The sequence below is a fragment of the Ranitomeya imitator genome, chromosome 5 (assembly GCF_032444005.1).
Source record: "Ranitomeya imitator isolate aRanImi1 chromosome 5, aRanImi1.pri, whole genome shotgun sequence".
NCBI classification, from domain to species: domain Eukaryota; kingdom Metazoa; phylum Chordata; class Amphibia; order Anura; family Dendrobatidae; genus Ranitomeya; species Ranitomeya imitator.
The window spans coordinates 136,188,586-136,206,737 of NC_091286.1; the positions used below are offsets into that span (position 1 = coordinate 136,188,586).

The following is an 18,152-nucleotide window of genomic DNA, read 5'->3' on the forward strand; positions in this document are numbered from 1 at the left end:
TGACAATACAAAGGTGACATCAACCCCACAAATATGAACCCACTTGCCACCGCTACAAGGCAAGTGGGAAGAGCCAGGCAAAGCGCCAGAATTGGCACATCTAATAAATGTGCCTTTTCTAGCCAGCTGAAGGCTGCTATTTCCATGGCCCATTACCAGCCTGAAAATACCAGCCCCCAGCTGTTTGCTTTAGCAAGGCTGGTTGTCAAAAATGGTGAGCAGAGGAGAATGATGAGAGCTAACATAGAGAAACTCAAAAAACACATCATAAAAAATAGCCTCACCAAAACCTTGTCAAATGACAAATGCACTAGCAGGATGCAGCAGGTCCCCACTGATAAAGGCTGGGGCAGCACAGGTGCAAGATACTGATAAGAACAACCACTCACTCACCTATATAATGGAGGAGTTGGCTGCCTAGTAGCAAAAATGCACACAAATAGGCCTTGCATAGGACACTATTCACATAGGTAAGTGTGATGAAAAGTGTCTGGATAACAGCCTATTGATCACACCCATAGAATTAGCAGGCGGGCTATCCAGCACTATATATATGCACCACATAGAAACACCAAGCCAACATAAAGGGGCCTAGCTGCATCCTGCAAAAAATGATAAAAAGTGCATTTGTCATTTGACAAGGTTTAGGTGAGGTTATTTTTCATGTGAGAATGATGAGAGCCATATTCAGCACCCGACGCCAGGGAACAGTGCTAACTATATCGCTGCTTCCCAGGCACCGGTATGTGAGGTACTGATGCGGCACACGGGCGGCACAAGGTTGCCACATGTATGCCACAAATATTACACAGACGGACATACGTACACTGATATCTCTGGTACTGTTTTTTTCAGTACCGGAAATATCAGGACTTGTAAAGCCAGAATTAATGCTTTCCCTAATTTCATACCTTAATAATAGATCTTCTACTGTGATCAACCTACAATTCCATTCTGGAGGATATAAAACTTTAAGGGGTTTCCCTTACTATAAAAGTTATTGTCAATGAAGCCAGGATGAGGTAAAAAGTAACAGAACCATATTAATTTTTTTCTCAACCGGGAGCTGATTTCTGGACATCAGTATCTGTCGCCAGACGCTGTATTGACTAAGTAGGTAATGCTGGTGATGGAGAACGCAGCATTGCCAATATCACAGAGTGGGAACCTGCTGTCCAACCAGAAATACTGTGTATCTGTGACTTGTTTTGCGATCAACCAAGAATAGGTTTCTTGTGAACTGGTCATGCTGTCCAGCTGCTCAGCTCATATAATTAGCTCCATGGAAGCAGTGGCACACCATATGTAAACTCCCAGCAGTCAGCGTCAGGCTCTCCCCACTGATGCAACACAGGGGGCACCATTGTATGTCCAGATTCTTGGATTGGCGTTGAAGGGTGAAGGCCAAGATTCCTCCGGGAACTTGTTTAGATGTAGTAGTTAGTGCTAAATCTGACCAAGATTGTTTTAGCTTGATGATGTCCTTACACAGGTGGCAAACACAATTGCGAGTTTGGAGGAGTGGCGCAAGTCCACGAGGTAAGTATAGGGTTTTTTTTTATATTACCTGACCTTGGGCTCATTATATTATTTATGGCTATATGATTTGTCTAGTTGCAGCAGAAGGACTATTATACACTTTGGACTGTTTGTAGCAACAAAGTGTTATTTAGCTTTAATTGTTTCTGAAACTAACATTACAGTCGAGAAACACAATCTCTCACAGTATGACCCCGAGAAGCATAGAATTATAATGTGATAATACAATCTAGGGAACCTGATCTACAAACCTTCCACTGTTTATGTAATTTCCGGACAGTTTCTTGTAATGGCTGCTGGTCCTGTTCTGGTAGAAAATCTGTCAGCTCATCACAAGCTTTCAAGAAAGCGTTGAGCACCTTCTGATCTAGTTGTCCAAAAAAATCCTGTGGTCGATAACAATACATTTAGAGTTTTAATAGCAGATGCATGTGTGACACTTAATACAGAGTCACTTCCATTACAAAGCTCATTTATACCATCATATTGATTATATACTGTTTTTATAGAGAGCAATAAAATCTATAGTTGATGCAAAGCATAAAAATGCACAAAACCATTACAGTATATGCCTTGTTTAGGCATTTAAAATATAAGGCACTTAATAGAGAGTTAATAAGTAAATCTATATGACAGATCTCAGTGTAGCTAGGACTGGTATGGTGGCTTCATTACTTACAGTGTGCTTCTTCAGGAGTTCTTCAGGACTTCCTTTCTCGCTAAAGTATGATTCTGCTGTCTTTATAACTTTCTCCAGTTCTGCTCTTGACTCTTCAAACCTCTTCATCATACTATTATTGGCCTCCGTCTTCTTCTTCCATTCTGATATTTTCTTTGCCACGCTCTTGATTTAAATGAAAATGGCACAACCATAGTTTATTCTTGTGGTTTGTTTTGTAGGAAGACTACATGTTACAAATGATAGCATTGTTTATATGCTAACATTCAGAATTAATATTTCAATCACCTTAATCTAAAGCGGTTGTCCAGGAATATGATATTTTGTTTGCTATGGGCCTAAAAACTGACAGGCAGGTACATGCTAACATAGGCAACTACCTGCCTGTTGTTACCAAGCGCCGTCTCAGAGCGGATACCGACCATTCCTGCCAGGGACTCAGCTGCTCCACGTCAACAGAGCAGATATTCTTCTAGGTTGCTCTGTCGATGGGACTTGACTGCATCATCATGCTTTCCACTAGTTAGGAAGTGAGGAGCCAACCCTCAATCAGCATGATGTTGACAGTCACACCCAATGTGGCGACAGTGGAAGTCGCTGAATTGTCTGTGACTGCTCTGTACCGCCAGATATAGGAGCCAGGCAGAGCAGGCAGGTAGGTAGCCACAACCTGCCTGTTAGTTCTTAAGTCCGTTGTAAAAAATTACATCGGCCTGGATAACCCCTTTAACCGTGAGATCCAGTTAATTTTCTTATCACATTTACAATAAAAGCATATTCATAGCTACCTGTAACTGGAAAATGGGCAGTGGTTACCATTAATTACTGCTTCATAGATTATCATAATATGATATGTTCTGGTATGTATCTTGGGCCTTAATAACTACAGTCATTAGGACTGCATTAGAAGTATGAATTTACTCGCAAAAATCAGTTGGAGAAATTATGTGTAAGTAATACACTGTCAAATTAGGCTATATAGCAAAAATGTAATAAGTAAATTAGGAAGAACACAAACCACATTAGCTGATGTACAGTAGACGTTGATGTAAGGTGATGTATATGGCTATGCTCAATCAGCTGATTCAGAAGCAGAATCAAAAACCATTTTGAGGGGGTTAAAGGGTGATCAGTGCTCAGTTGGCTAATCGGGACTCCTTGGCTTGTTGTTGTTTTTTTAGGGCATCTGTTAAAAAAAACTTTCTATTTTGAGCAACCAATTAACGTTCAGCTTATCTTTCTACTCATAAATTAAACCTGCATTGTGGAATCTATAGGCATCAAAGAAACTAGTTTTTAGTCATTTTTAAGAAATGGAACACAGGTATGTGTCAAGTTGGCTGAACAAAACACATGATGTTATAGGCGTAGAAACAGGTAGATGAAAAGACATGGGTGTCTCTGAAAAACGTATATAACATATAGAGATCAGCCATAAGAATAAATTGGTTGTCTCCTGAAGCCCTATTACGGCATATAGATAGGGAGCCGTTCTATTAACTAGAGCTGTTCTGTGGGAGCTACTGCTCCAATGGACACAAGCAGCCATATAATAGTACACTTATACCGCTGGGGCCGCAGCAGGGGGAAAGCCTGGCTTGCTTCAGTGGCTACATCTTGTCTTTCTTGGGACAATCTGTTTAAAAGCATGAACAGGCATACTGAACTACATTGATTACCTTGTGATGATGGCAGGTATCATGGGGTGTGGTATACTAGGTGGAAAAAGGGAAGTCCGTTTTTCAAATTGAAGTGTTGGAAGAAGGTAAAATGGACTTCTTTTTATCTACCAAAAGTGGACAAACATTGGCAAAGAGATCATGGCAACCCTGGGCATGTTGATGTGTGTGGGATATGAAGAATAGCCTATCTAGTTTGATTCCAGAAAAAAAAACATTTGTGCAGTAGCTGAAGAGCTGCATAAAAAGTCCAAGATGCACTATATGAAAATGTCAAGCTGGCAGACACACTTCTATGCTCTGGGCAATGATATGCTGGAAAACCATGGGTCCTGGTAAATATGAGGATGTTCCTTTGACAAGTACCATCTAAGAAACCAGTGATGGAGACTAAGCTCATCCCTACATGGGTACAGAATTCCCTAATGGCAGTGGCCTCTTACAGCAGCCCTAAAATTACGGCAACATTTTCTCAGAAAGAGTTTAATAAAGAGAGTTCAAGGTGTTGATTTGGCCTCCAAATTCCGAACTTCTTATCTGATTCAACATCTTTGGGATATGCTTGAAAGACAACGCAGATTCATTTTTGCCCCACCTCGAAAGACCAACAAACATCTTGGTAGATACCACAAGACATACCTTCTGTAGTCTTGTGGGTCAATGACTTAATGGGGGACTTACACACTATTAGGCAGGTGGTTTTAATGCAATGTATGATCGAAGCACGTATGATGATGCAAGACAAAAATAACAAATTCACAGTTATGTAACACTGATGGATAGCACATTAGTCAAATAGGTTGTCACAGAAACCAATTACCATACATATGAGACACAGTGCAGAACAAAGCATAAGGGTAGGTTTCAATTTGAGAACACAAAAAGTGCAAAATCCAATAACAACATAACACACAGTAGGGTTATACACAAGTAGAAATACCCCAACCTAAAAGGAAGCCTCTTCTGCATCATTGTGATGAAGATTTCTTGGTAGAATCCTAATATACTGGGAGGTTGAAAAATGGAACAATAGCACATTACAAGATGAAGTCAGAACCTCCACACAAAGTTATGTCAAGGATCCAAGAAATTTGCAATATTGTTGCTGCCCTTAATAGTAGACTGGATATTGCAGCTGGGAACCTGGATGGCAACAAAATGATCTTACAAAGCATAATGTGATATGGAAGTCTGTGTTTTCTTTATTAAATTTGGGAAATCATTTGTTAAAATTATTCGAAATTAGGAAATAGTTTTCATTCTTAAATTTAGCTAAAAAATATTTTATTATCCAATATCTTTAGTTACTTTAATTCTTATGTTATGGTGATGGCATATCATAAATATTTCCACATGCCGAAGAACGTGATTGTTTTTGTTATTTCTCACAGACTAGTATTAAAAAAACCTTGTGTTTTCATGATTCGTTGTTGGCATGTGAAATATGTGCCGTGATGTGTTCATTAATTGTGGCATCTGATTCCATGTCTACCTCTGTGACTTGGTATACAGATGTAGCAAACCTAAATCTACGTTTTGAAGGGCGCTATAGCCTACACAATTTTCGTTGTGCCACCACTTATTTACTTATCATTTGCGTTGTGAAAAATGTGTACGATCCTTTACTGAAGTTTTAGAAAAGTTTTATCTGTACATACCCCCACATGGCTTCATTTGGTTATTTATTTTATCAAATAATTGCTGAGAAAAATGTCAGAATTAATTTAATGCAATATATTAATAGTATGGTGGTATATGGGGTTTAGGCAAGTTTGTATTTGTTTAGATACTACCAGTATGCAATAATATAATAAAATTTGTCCCTACCAATAACATAAGTCAAGACGGCTACAAAATTACAAAATATATATTTGTGATCTGACAAGTGAGCTGGTTAATATCATTAGTAGTAATCAATGAGTTTCAAAGCATTAAATTGCTTGAAAGCATATAACAAAATAATACAATAATCACGATACATGACAGTTATTCGATGGCCTTACATGAAAAACACAGACATCTATAGTGACTCGTGAGATATCTTTCCATTATCATGCTTCCTCTATTCCATTTAATTCCAGTTTTTTGCCAAAATTTGAATCTGCTAACTACCAATATCTTTCCTTCCTCTTCATACATGGGTTGTTTCTCATTCTGAACACTTTATGTGGTGAAAAGAGTAGCCACCTGTTCAGACAATAGACAAAAAAATGTCCTTCCAAAGAACCCCAAGATCACTGTTTAATATTTTTTCAGAAACAAATACTGATTTGAACTCCAAATAGTTCAATAACATGTTTGCAGAAGTTAACCAAAGGTGCTATGAAAGATGACATGGGATGGCGCTTGTTTGAAGGCAAAGAATGCTAAGGCCAAGTTAGGAGCTGCTTTAATATCTATGGGTCCTAAAGAAGACCAGTAGTTCTTGTTGATGGAGATAATTTAGAGTAAAGTATTATCTATTGTTCTCTACAAAATCTAAAATGTATCCCTAGATCTTATCAATATGATGGCTGTATATGCAGTGCTTACAGTCACTATCCCTCTAAAAGTAAAAAGTGCAGCTACAGAATGCAAGGCCAAAAATGTATTCTATGCTTTTTTAATTCAATTTAAAAGGACCCAAAAGTACTAAAAATCATTAGATCACTAATTTTCTAGACTATACCTCTGAGCCATTTGCGTTATTGAACTACGCGCATAACAGAAAACTACATTTTCATTTTTTATTATATAATTTGTATTACTTCTAACTAAAAATTAATGGTTGAAAAAAATAGGTATTAATTTTGAAAAAAAAATAAAAATCAGTAAATATACTATTATAATAATATTAAAGGGGGTATTCAAGACTAATATATTGATGACTTATCAACATGGCAAGTCCTCAATATCAGACTGGTGGAGGGTCCGACATCTTGCAACCCCAGGCTATCTGCTACCTCACAGCTAAACTGTTCAGTGGCCATCGCTGGGTGATGCAAAGTAGCTACTAGAGAAGATTAGCTTCAAGAGAAGGAAAGCTGATGTGCAGTGTCCATAAGCAGCCATTATACAAAATAAGGGACTGTGTTCTTTAAACTCCACATATTATTCATGTATGGCCACCGGTGGTGTCGGTGTTTGACTCCCACTGTTCTAATATTGATGTCCAAGACTATGGACAACCCCTCCAAATGACTCAAGGAGCAAAGTATACAAAATAATTTATATATTAAGATGGAAGAGTTGCCGAAACCTGCAAAAGAGAAAATTGACTGGAGGCACACACTGTTTTTAAAACCAACTTTTTAATACAAAGCACAATTTGTTTTATAGGCAGTTTCCAACAAAATGTGATAGGAAGATTCCCTTATTGCTTTGCGTTCTGCATTGTGTCTCACAGAAATTCCTCATAGTCGGTGTAGATTGAAATATAGGAAAGGGATTACAGGTTGGAAAAAAACACTACAAAATAGACAATCAAAGAAACAAACCTACAAAACAAGAGAGTTGAGAATGTCAGAATTGTAACCATGTGCTGCAAATCACCTGAAAGGTAGACTGAGCATCTGTTATTTTCTTCTGAAGACCAGATCGGTCAAAATGATGTAATGATTTACTGATTGTCAATGCTTTGTGGACAGCTTGGCCGCTCTTTTCAATTATCACCAAAGCCTTTTTACAGCTCTCTTGGTATGTCAATAGTTCCTACAAGAAGAAAGCAAAAGACAAGGTTGTTCTGCTGTTGAAACATAAACCCTCAACTACTTGAGTGCCAAAGACTTGCATAACTATCTTGGGCCCCTTCGATTAAGCAACTTAAAAGTGTACTTATTTTTGCAAAAACAAAAAATACAACCATTCCTTAGGGAGCTGTTGAGGAATATTAGATTCAATGTACACAGCACTCTGAGCCATACAGATACGTTTTCACATTTCTCCTCCCTTTCCCATTTCACAGCATGCAACTTTCGCACAGACGGAGAGAAACTGTAGCTCCTCTCCCCTTTTCCTTGCATGGTTTATTTTACCAATGAATCTCCTATCCATAATTGAACAAAACCCTTAATAAATACTCATGTACATTCTGTTTTGGTTGATAGTTGGGCACAAATGACATTTTTGAAGCAAGCATAAAAAACAGTTCCTATAAAGAAAACTGGTAGAGTAAAAGGATTTTTCAGCTTTATAAAACCTCTTGCTCTAGAAAACAAACAAACTATGCTTTACTCACCCACCCAAAATCTGTGCCTCCGCCACTGCTCCAGTTGTCTGTTATTGCTTACATCGTTGATGTCTTCTCAACTAAGCTGCAGATAATAACAGACAGCAGGAACAGCAGCAAAGACTCAGAGGGGATCCAGGGATGGTGAGTAAAGAACTGGTTTTTAGAAAAAAAACTGTACGTACAGGGGTACGTCGAAAACATAAAATCGCCTTTAGACTGTGAGCTCTCGCGGGCAGGGTCCTCTCTCCTCCTGTACTTGTGTGTGCCTTGTATTGTTCATGTTTATTGTACTTGTCTATATTTGCCCCGTTCACATGTAAAGCGCCATGGAATAAATGGTGGAATAAAAATGTATAATAATAATAATAATAATAATAAAGTTGTAAACAATCTCAATGACACAAATTTATTGAGTTTATCAAATGAAAAAGAACTAGCAAAAAGCCAACCAGCTCGTTCATAACCGGTTTTGTTCCTGACCCTTGGTACATACCCGCTGCTTCTGTTTAAAGACAGAAGTTGACTGTAACTCTAAATCTGACAACGAGATGATTTCACTCAGTTTCTCAAGACAGTCATAAAAGTTGGTCATCTGATTCTCAAATTCTCCAAGGGGTGTAAGAAGTTGTTGTGATTCATACAGCAGTGGGGGATACCTCTCTCTTATCTAAGAGCGTGAAAAGTGAATCAGTCAATGATATTTCGTTTTACAAAATAGATTAAAAAACACTTTTACAATTCAAACCACACATCATGTGAAGAAATGGCATTCACATCATTACCTAATGAGTGCAACTTTCTTTTATAATTCATGTACTTACTGTAATCAGTACCTCAGCTTACAGGGGCAGTGAGTGGAAACATTGGTGTGTATATGCAAAGACCAAAAACTCCTTCCTCATCTAGTCATTCCTACCCATGCGTTGTATTTTGGGACAATGTGTCACAATGGATAAGAGTCCAGAATTTGGTTGCTGTTATGTTTAACTCGCAGATGTTTGCCCATACGAGCAGATATTCAGCCTCTGCTATGTACGTTTTTAAACTCCTATTTCAAGTAATACGGTCTACTAACTTTATTGAGTTGGTCCTTTATCCTGGACACGGCGGCCAGCATCTCATTGGATTCAGTGGCAGGGGATTCCTTAGTGAGAAGCTGTGCCATTCTCGTCACTGACTTATACTGAGCTTCAATAATTGGCATTTTCTGTTTGATGTCCTGTAAAAAACAATTCTTAGTAAAACAGGTTTGCAATTTACAACCTATACATAATTTATCAGAGTGCTGTCAAGACTATGTTTGTACTGTATAACTATCAGGAATAATGAAATGAAAAGGCCAGATTAAGGTTTATATGTGGGTCTAAATAACTGTCACTAATTGCCAACTATTATACCTTGAGAAAAAGCCTAAAAAGAAGTTCTTCCTCATTGAGGAACTTCTACAATGCCCCAAACCGTACTTTTAGTGGCAGCGCTTGCTGTTGCCATTTTCCAGCTAATACCTACTAAGGTCCCAAAACATGTGAATGTTCAAGGGCAGGTCCCTGGCCTTTGTCTCATGGGCCTATGTTGTGTGGCTCACGACAGCGGTTCAGCACTAGTTTAGCAAACAATAATGAAGAAAAGGTCTTCGGATGGTGATTTTGGTGAGCAGCCATGCCCAGAGGAACAGATCTAAATGTGCACATACTGGCTGGGGTGAGGACAAACATAGTAAGCTGGAAATGGGATGATACTACCATTTAGAGGGATGCTTGACGCTCAATGCATTAGTGTGCTGAGTATGCTTGATGCCAGAATTCGACAGCGGGTAAAGTAGGAACCCCTGGATTTAAGTATATAGCCTTTAAGGAATGTGGCACAAGGTTATGGTGTGCTTTTCTGAAGGGAAACTTTGGCTGCCATTATTTCGGGACTGTGGGGTTCATGACCATCTTTGTAACTCTCAAGGTAAGAAAGCTGCTCTAGGGTACGACTGGCCAACTTTCCTGCTCGTCAATTTAACGGCTAATATAAATTTGGGAAACCTATTAACTGAAATTTGACATGTCCTATGAATTGTCATGTAAGTTACCCATGCCTAAGGAACTATATATCTAAATTGTCAGACGATACACACATAGGCCAAATGTATTTACAATAGTAAAAGACTTACCTCTAAATCTTGGACAAACATCTTAACATTCAGAAAAGACACTTCCAAAGGGACCGAGATTCTCTCGTTGCCTCCTTCTGCGAATGCTGCCAGTGCTATCAAACCATCTGCATAATCCTTCCTCGCACGCTCAAACTCATCTGCTTGAGCATACTGCATAACGTATGAACAGAAGAATCAGATTTTACCAACTGTTACCAGTAGTATCTTTGGCACGTACATTATTTCAGTATTATGTCTACAACATGCTCAGATAAAAAGCTTTATCCTTGGAAACTCACTTTTTAAAAGTTGCCCTGAAGTACACAGCTGATAAAACTGAAAATGATAATGATAAATAGGCAATCTTATCAAATATTATCAGATGTTTTTCATACCTTGTTTTTTATTTAAGGCGGTTCATCAGCTAAACTAACAGTTTAAACTAAGCACATACACTTGTACGGAGAACAGCATCTGTAAAACTAAGGGTATGTGTCCACTTTCAGGATGGCCGGCGGTATCGCCGGAGCGGCTTAGCCGCTCTGCGGTAAGCCCCGCCCCCTTTCTGGGACGCGATGATGCCGGATGTGTTCACAGCACACATCCGGCATCATCGCTCCCCACCATAGGGCCCTGTGCTATATCTTGCGGCGACGCAGCGTCGCCGCAAGATATACGGACATGCTGCGATCTGAAAAGACGCGCAGCATGTCCGGAGTCGCAGGGCCGCCGCGTGCGTGTTACCACGCATAGTGGAGACGGGATTTCATTAAATCCCATCCACTATGCTGTAACATCTGGACGCTGCGTGTCTGACGCTGCGTCCCTATGCAGCGTCAAACACGCAGCGTTTACTGCACGTGGACACATACCCTAACATGTTTAGTGATCTAATCGCTGTCTCTATTCTATCAGTGGCCAGTTCGCGCTTTGCGGTCTGCTCTCAGAACACAAAACACAGTTGTATGCATCGGGCCGAAATGTGCTATTCCTATAGGGGCTATGGCTCATGAGTCATCATTTGCATTTAGTTAAGTCACTTTTCTTTTTTCCGTCTTGAGGAATTCGCTGACGTCTGCTGCTCCAAATTCATCAACATAGTGCACGCAGTTCATGAATTTGGTAAAAAGTAAAAAAAAAAAGGGCTTCCTTCTTCACATTAGCTATTTGAAGACTTCTTGAGTAAATAGTCGCATCTTTTTCAAAATATCAAAAAAGATGCGACTTTTGGGAAAAAATGAATAAAATGACACAAGGGCTGGAGTAGAAGTGCACTAAAGTTTAGCGATTTTCTTTGAAAGTCGTAATTGGTGAATTGCTCAAAAGTATCTGGAATCTCTAAACACAAAGGCAGAAAAACAAAAAACTCAGGCGAGCACATATAAAATAGACTTTAAAAAAGGTGCAAATACAATAAGGAGTTGGGTGGAAACAAAAAAGGAGCAAAACACACAAAAAAAAATAAATAACATGCACAAAGGCAAAGATGAATCAGGGCCTATATCCCTTTTAAGCTTAGTTTACTCTGTCAGGTTGGGCTGACAAACTCCCTTTAAATTCCATTGAATAGAATAAATATCTGACATCTTTTCTTTACATTTTTCTTAATTATCACACTTACCAGAAATTATGAGCTGCGTATGTATCAGAATACTGTACTAAATACGATCGGTTATCAGTACAGCAGTTTATTTAAATTCAATAGTATATAGAAAGGAAAATGTATAATTGTGAGATATTTCCGATACATCACTTCATCCTTTCCTTAATGTTGCTATATTTTTAAGTTAGAGTCTTATGTTAATCTCTAAGTTACCGTAACTAGCAAAAAAAAACTTTTCAAACGATCCTTAATATGATGTAATTAACCAGTATTAAACAATTGTTACACATCTATCAAAATTGCTACCTAATTGCTATATTATTGCTGAACTTTCTTTATAGGATTTCTAGTTGACATCTCCCCAGATCTGAATTGACTTTTTGTCGTCTCTACCTGCCTCAGAAAATCATGATCAATGTACTAAAACAATTTATGATTTTACAGTCATTTGAGATCAGCTATAACGTCAGCTCTTGAAATTGGAACATTTACGACAAGTAATAAATGCAGCTTTTCTCTGGAACAAGATAAACCTACATGTTTGACATCCATGAAGAGTTCTCTCCAGCGACCATTAAGTAGTAGGAGCTGCTGTTTGATGTCTTTAGACACTGTGTCATCACACGTCTCTATCAGGAAATTGCCAGAGTCGTTCATTGTCGTGTGCTGCTGGATCAAGTGAGGCAAGTGGCGAAAGAACTCCTAGGAAACAAGAATATAAGGAGCAAGCTCTATTAGGGAGATGGTTACATAGATGCTACATTCAATATTCATAAAATAGTCAAAGAAATCAAGAACTCAATAAGACCAGTAGTGACGAATGAAACTGGTAAATCTTGAATATACCGAAATTTCTTCTCTCTGGAAGCTAACAATCTTTAAACTGAATCCAGTAAAGTCGAATACAATTGGCAGATACAATTGGCAGATCTTGGTGATCCTCTTTGATTGCTGATGGAAAGTAAAAAGAAAATAGGCACTGAAGAAGAGCAGAGACATGACCAGTTCTCCAGGGTGACTGTGGCTCCGTTTTAATAGAGCGGGAGGCTTCAAGCTGGGTACATTGCTCTACTGCATAAGTTCTAATAGAAAGCAGACATCACTTTCAGACACATTCATCTTCTACAAGTGTTATAACCACAATGGGGAACTAAGGCATTTGAATGATGCAAAGCTAGGAAGGATAGCTAACACTAGAGAAGACAGAGAAAGGATTCAGAAGAATCTAGATAAGCTTGAACAACGGGCAGCGACTCATAGGATAATATTTAATAGTGAGAAATGCAAGATTCTACATCTGGGCAAGAAAAATTAAAATGACCTCTACAGAATGGGAGGAATAGAACTAAGAAACAGCACGTATGAAAAAGACTTGGCTATATTAATAGATCACAGACTGCACATGAGTCAACAGTGTGATGCAGCAGCAAAAAAGGCAAACAGTTCTGGGATGTATTAAGAGAAGCATAGAGTCTGGATAACGTTAAGTAATTATCCCTCTCTATTCCTCCTTGGTGAGGCCTCATCTGGAATACTGTGTCCAGTTCTGGGCATCACATTTTAAAAAAGACAATGAAATACTGGAGCAAGTTCACAGAAGAGCTACCAGGATGGTGAGCGGACTGAAACATATGTCCTACGAGGAACTGATAAAAGATCTGGGAATATTTAGCTTTCAAAAAAGAAGGCTAGGAGGATTTATCATAGAATTATCCACCGCACTCTCCAAGGATCAAGATGCAAATATTTTTTTTATGACTGAATACAAAGAAAGGAAGTAGTGAGATATAGCAACATGGGTGACAGTAATCTAACCTTCCTGGGTCTCTATCATGTGTAGCACTGTTGCGTTGGAGCGTGTCCTTTTTCATACCTATATTGTCACAGCTTCACTTACTGTCACCCTTGTTTTTATATCTCAATTTTGCCTTCTTTGAATTCAGTCAAAAGTAATGATTTGCATCTTCAGCCTTGGAGAGTGCGGTGATTTATGAAGATAGTGGCAGGATCTATCTTTATCTGAACAATTTATACTACAAGGTTAACATGAAGACAAGGGAACGGAACCTATCAGAAAATGAACTATATTGTTTAAATCAGGTTTTTCTGTTGTTATTTAATTTTATTATGGCACAATACAATTTTTTTTTATTTTGGCACATGTATGAGAAATAAAAAATAAAAATCTTGCAATCTTCACACTGGAAACAACACATGTACATGCCACAATGGCCAGACCCATCACCCAATTTTTTGTATTGAAATGTCATACTAGTGGATGCAAAGGTCACTGTGAAGGGAGGAGAGCAGGGTCAGCTGCTACATCACCTTTGTGATTGGTAGATCCTGTGTTATCAGCTGTGTATAGAGGTGTTAGCTGTCACTGTAATCCTGCCTCTGCTGATAAGATAACCTGTTCAAAATTGCCACATTTCTCATTTAGTTTTTTAATAAAGATTTATGTATGGAAAAAATACTGACTTTAAAAAATATATATAAGATAACTCAATAACAAGTATGACTTAGAGAATAAGTCATTTCTTATGGCAGTTTTCCTTTAAATGAAGCCTGTTTTGTCAAGAGGAATTTGAAGCCAGTTTTATATTTCTCCCCGAACAGTCGCTGCAGGGAAGCTGTAGTATCACATGGCAGCTATTCAAGTGACTGTCAATCCATGTAATATATAGCAGAGCTTAGCTCACAAGAGCAGAAGCCACTGATCCTGAGCTGAGCTAGCTCACGGAGAGGTGTCCACTACGTCCTATCTATGTGACGCACACAGTCCGGCCTCAGACAAATAAAAGATACTAAACGTTTGTTTCTACAAAAGACAATGCTAAAAACAATGAAGTCATCTTCTGTATATCTTAGACCTACAAAATGGTGCACTGAACTATAATCTCACAGCGAAGAAAGTCTGACTAACAAAACAATTATATACATCGCTCTCTACAATAGGTGACAAGTCTGTTTCCATGACGACTAACTAATAATAATACACTGCGGTCTGACTAGCTGTTATATGCAACTAACAGGATCGCTGCAAAACTTCTCAGGCATACATGGAAAATGTTTTATTCCCTTAATAAACCCAGAACAATCTGGGATGGATAGAAATACTACCACTGTCAGCCATATGGGGATAGTTTGTCACTTGGCACCTCCCAATCACAGAATGAGACCCCCTTAAAGGGAACCTGTCACCCCCAAGATCGAAGGTGAGCTAAGCCCACCCGCATCAGGGGCTTATCTACAGCATTCTGTAATGCTGTAGATAAGCCCCCGATGTATCCTGAAAGATGAGAAAAAGAGGTTAGATTATACTCACCCAGGGGTGGTCCCGGTTCTGTTCTGGTCCAATGGGCATCGCGGTCCGGTCCGGGGCCTCCCATCTTCTTACGATGACGTCCTCTTCTTGTCTTCAGGCTGCGGCTTCGGCGCAGGCGTACTTTGTCTGCCCTATTGAGGGCAGAGCAAAGTACTGTAGTGCGCAGGCGCCGGAAAGGTCAGAGAGGCCCGGACCGCGATTTCCATTGGACCAGAACAGAACCGGGACTGCCCCTGGGTGAGTATAATCTAACCTCTTTTTCTCATCTTTCAGGATACATCCGGGGCTTATCTACAGCATTACAGAATGCTGTAGATAAGCCCCTGATGCCGGTGGGCTTAGCTCACCATCGATTTTGGGGGTGACAGGTTCGCTTTAACCTCCCATACTTAGTTGATGTTTGGCCTATACAGGTACACAAGTGATATTAGTAAGCACGTCCGGCCTGCTCTAAATGCTCATTTATAACATCATTTAACAGCTGTAGGAAAATTAAGAAAATCTAATTATTGAGGGGATACGCTACCTGAGTGTGTTGGGGGACACTCGCTTGGCATAGGACTCAAGCACTCAGGCACAGTACCTCACATAAATCTGGTCAAATCCGGTTTATTAAACTTCATAAACCACATGACATACAGTCTATTTTATTATGTCCATGAACTGATCACAACCACCAGTCTGTTCATGCAGCAGATAAACTTCTCTGCTGTATATTATAATCCCCTTGTCTGGGGTTACCTTAGAGGAGTTCCACTCCTCTCGCTGACTTCACGTCAGTCCCAGGTCCTCAACACAGACAGTCAAGGTCCACGGTCTCTAGGTGCTTCCAGGACAACTCCACTCCCAGGAGTTTCCAACACCGACCGTCCAAGACCTACAGCACACAGGCCACTCTGCAGTGTCCAGCCAGGACACATGGAAGTCTGTCCCCACTTCCAGGCTCCCAAACACTCACTCTCCATGTGCTACACACACCTACTTTACATAGGTGTAACCACACCCAGGTACCTGTCACATGGCCAGTCAGGTGAGTGTGACATCACCACAGGTCCTTACACACAAACCATCTTACGTGTTCAGACACGCCTCTTTGGGTGGGTTTGTAGGTGACTGGACCCACCCATCTCTCCAATCACCTGGAAGCCTTCCCAATGTAAACAAAACCCTCAGCAGTAGATCTGCTTGAGCAAAACATACCAAGGCTTCCCTCACAGGGCCACCCACCTCTGCGATACATACCGCCCACTGCCAGTCATTGTTTCATCATATATATATTGTATATACGAAGATAATTAAAAAAAAATAAAAAGGCCTGGAGAAAAATTTTGTGCGGCTCTAGCGGGAAGATCAAACAATAGGTGCAGGAGATACATAGCCAGACAGGGCTGTCCGGTAGCCAAAGTGTATGATGCTTGACCCTGCTCCTGTAGATCAAGTGAAGCATATGAACTCTTACTAGCATCTATAAGGAAGACGGACAGATCGTCATCTTTTAAGATCTTGTGAGTTTTACTTATTAGAATTGATGTCTAACACAAGATAAACTATGCTAGAGAACAATGTGCATGGCAGCTCTACGTACCTTTTTGGCATGTTCTGGCTGATCCAGCATCTTTTCAGCATCTTCCAACCAGGCTTGTAAATTGGCAACTGTACTGCTGTACTTGTCCCAGTTGTTAATGACTTCCTCAAGCATGCTTCTGACGCTCCTCACTTCCACTGACAGGTTTCTCCACTGAATCGTAGTCTCGTTCAAAAATTTAGTCACAGTCTCAGTCTCTTCGGCTAATCAACAAGCATGGAAACAAATACAGCCAGTGTATTTATTATTAAATTCAATCATTTGTATTCCCATTTCCACATGACAGATAAAAATGGAGACCTCAGCAAGTCTCGCTAGGTTATAAGATAACACAGATATTAGTGGATACTAACTAATAAAACATTAAAATTCATAAGGATCTTACCTGATCCATCAGCTTTCACATACAACTCCGCAGCCTGCTTTAGCGACTGACTGGTAAATTCATATTGCTCAAAAAAGCGATTGCCATCAATAAAAGTCTATAACACAAAAGATATGCAAATCAATAGGCAAACCAATGAAAATGTAATAAATATATATATAACTGGAAAAATGAAATAAATCAAATACTGGCTAAAATTCAGCTTTGCTCAATATAGATAAGTTGAAATGATCCACATAAACATTAGAGAAAGTTTGTCCGAACCTTCCAACCATGTAACGTGTATAGCGCCTTACCCAATGTCCTCCAGCAGATTTTGTTAGGGAATATAAGAATCAGGGAGTTGGAATTCAATTGTCCGAACCCTTTTTATTTGGCAGGATGACAATCCCTGCCAGATGATTCTCATAGAGGACATAAAAATGCTCGGTCTCTTATTCCCTTTGCTGTCCCTGTAGCAGAGTACGTCAATATAGAGAAGGGCACATGACATGTCCCCCTCAAATTTCTTTATTTTATAACAAGTTACAAGACGTGAATAACCTCCTTCTAAAGCCTCCCCTATACATTAGACTAATGCTAAAAGAACCTATTAATATTGATAGGTTCAGCTGACAACCCAATGTGTTTGGGGTCCCTGGACAAATGTTTGACGAGGGAGATAAGGACCTGGCATTTTTAATTTCGGACAGTTGATCCTTTTCTTCTCTGAGAGCACAAGAGTCTGGCAATTGCTCTTCTAGAGACCACGGCAGTGCTATCCCAAGTGAGTGTCTCTGTATATTGGAGATTGGGCGAGATAGCTCCTGGCCAAAAATTCATCGGTCATCTAAAGTGTACGGGGGGCTTTAGAACTTCAGTCCCTGGAGGCTGATAACGGTGCACCATCTCTGTACCTGTTCTTGCATATTATCACAATCACTTGCTTAAAATTGGGAGCAATTCAGTTATCTGTTCCAATAAATCCAATTCCCCAATACATGCAGCGCGCACTGATAATATGA

At 39.5% G+C, this 18,152-nt stretch overlaps 1 protein-coding gene across 1 annotated transcript in view; it reads right to left on the reverse strand.

Annotated features, from left to right (window-relative positions):
• Positions 1-18,152, reverse strand: part of SYNE1 (spectrin repeat containing nuclear envelope protein 1) — a 493,169-nt gene that overhangs the window by 352,542 nt on the left and 122,475 nt on the right. Inside the window, exons 14-22 of the mRNA XM_069769177.1 lie at positions 17,149-17,245; positions 16,764-16,966; positions 12,388-12,552; positions 10,266-10,418; positions 9,183-9,326; positions 8,601-8,774; positions 7,429-7,587; positions 2,219-2,383; positions 1,791-1,925 (exon numbers count right to left, since the gene is read on the reverse strand). Of these exons, the coding sequence (XP_069625278.1) occupies positions 1,791-1,925; positions 2,219-2,383; positions 7,429-7,587; positions 8,601-8,774; positions 9,183-9,326; positions 10,266-10,418; positions 12,388-12,552; positions 16,764-16,966; positions 17,149-17,245 (1,395 nt within the window). The remainder of the gene's footprint in view (positions 1-1,790; positions 1,926-2,218; positions 2,384-7,428; positions 7,588-8,600; positions 8,775-9,182; positions 9,327-10,265; positions 10,419-12,387; positions 12,553-16,763; positions 16,967-17,148; positions 17,246-18,152) is intronic.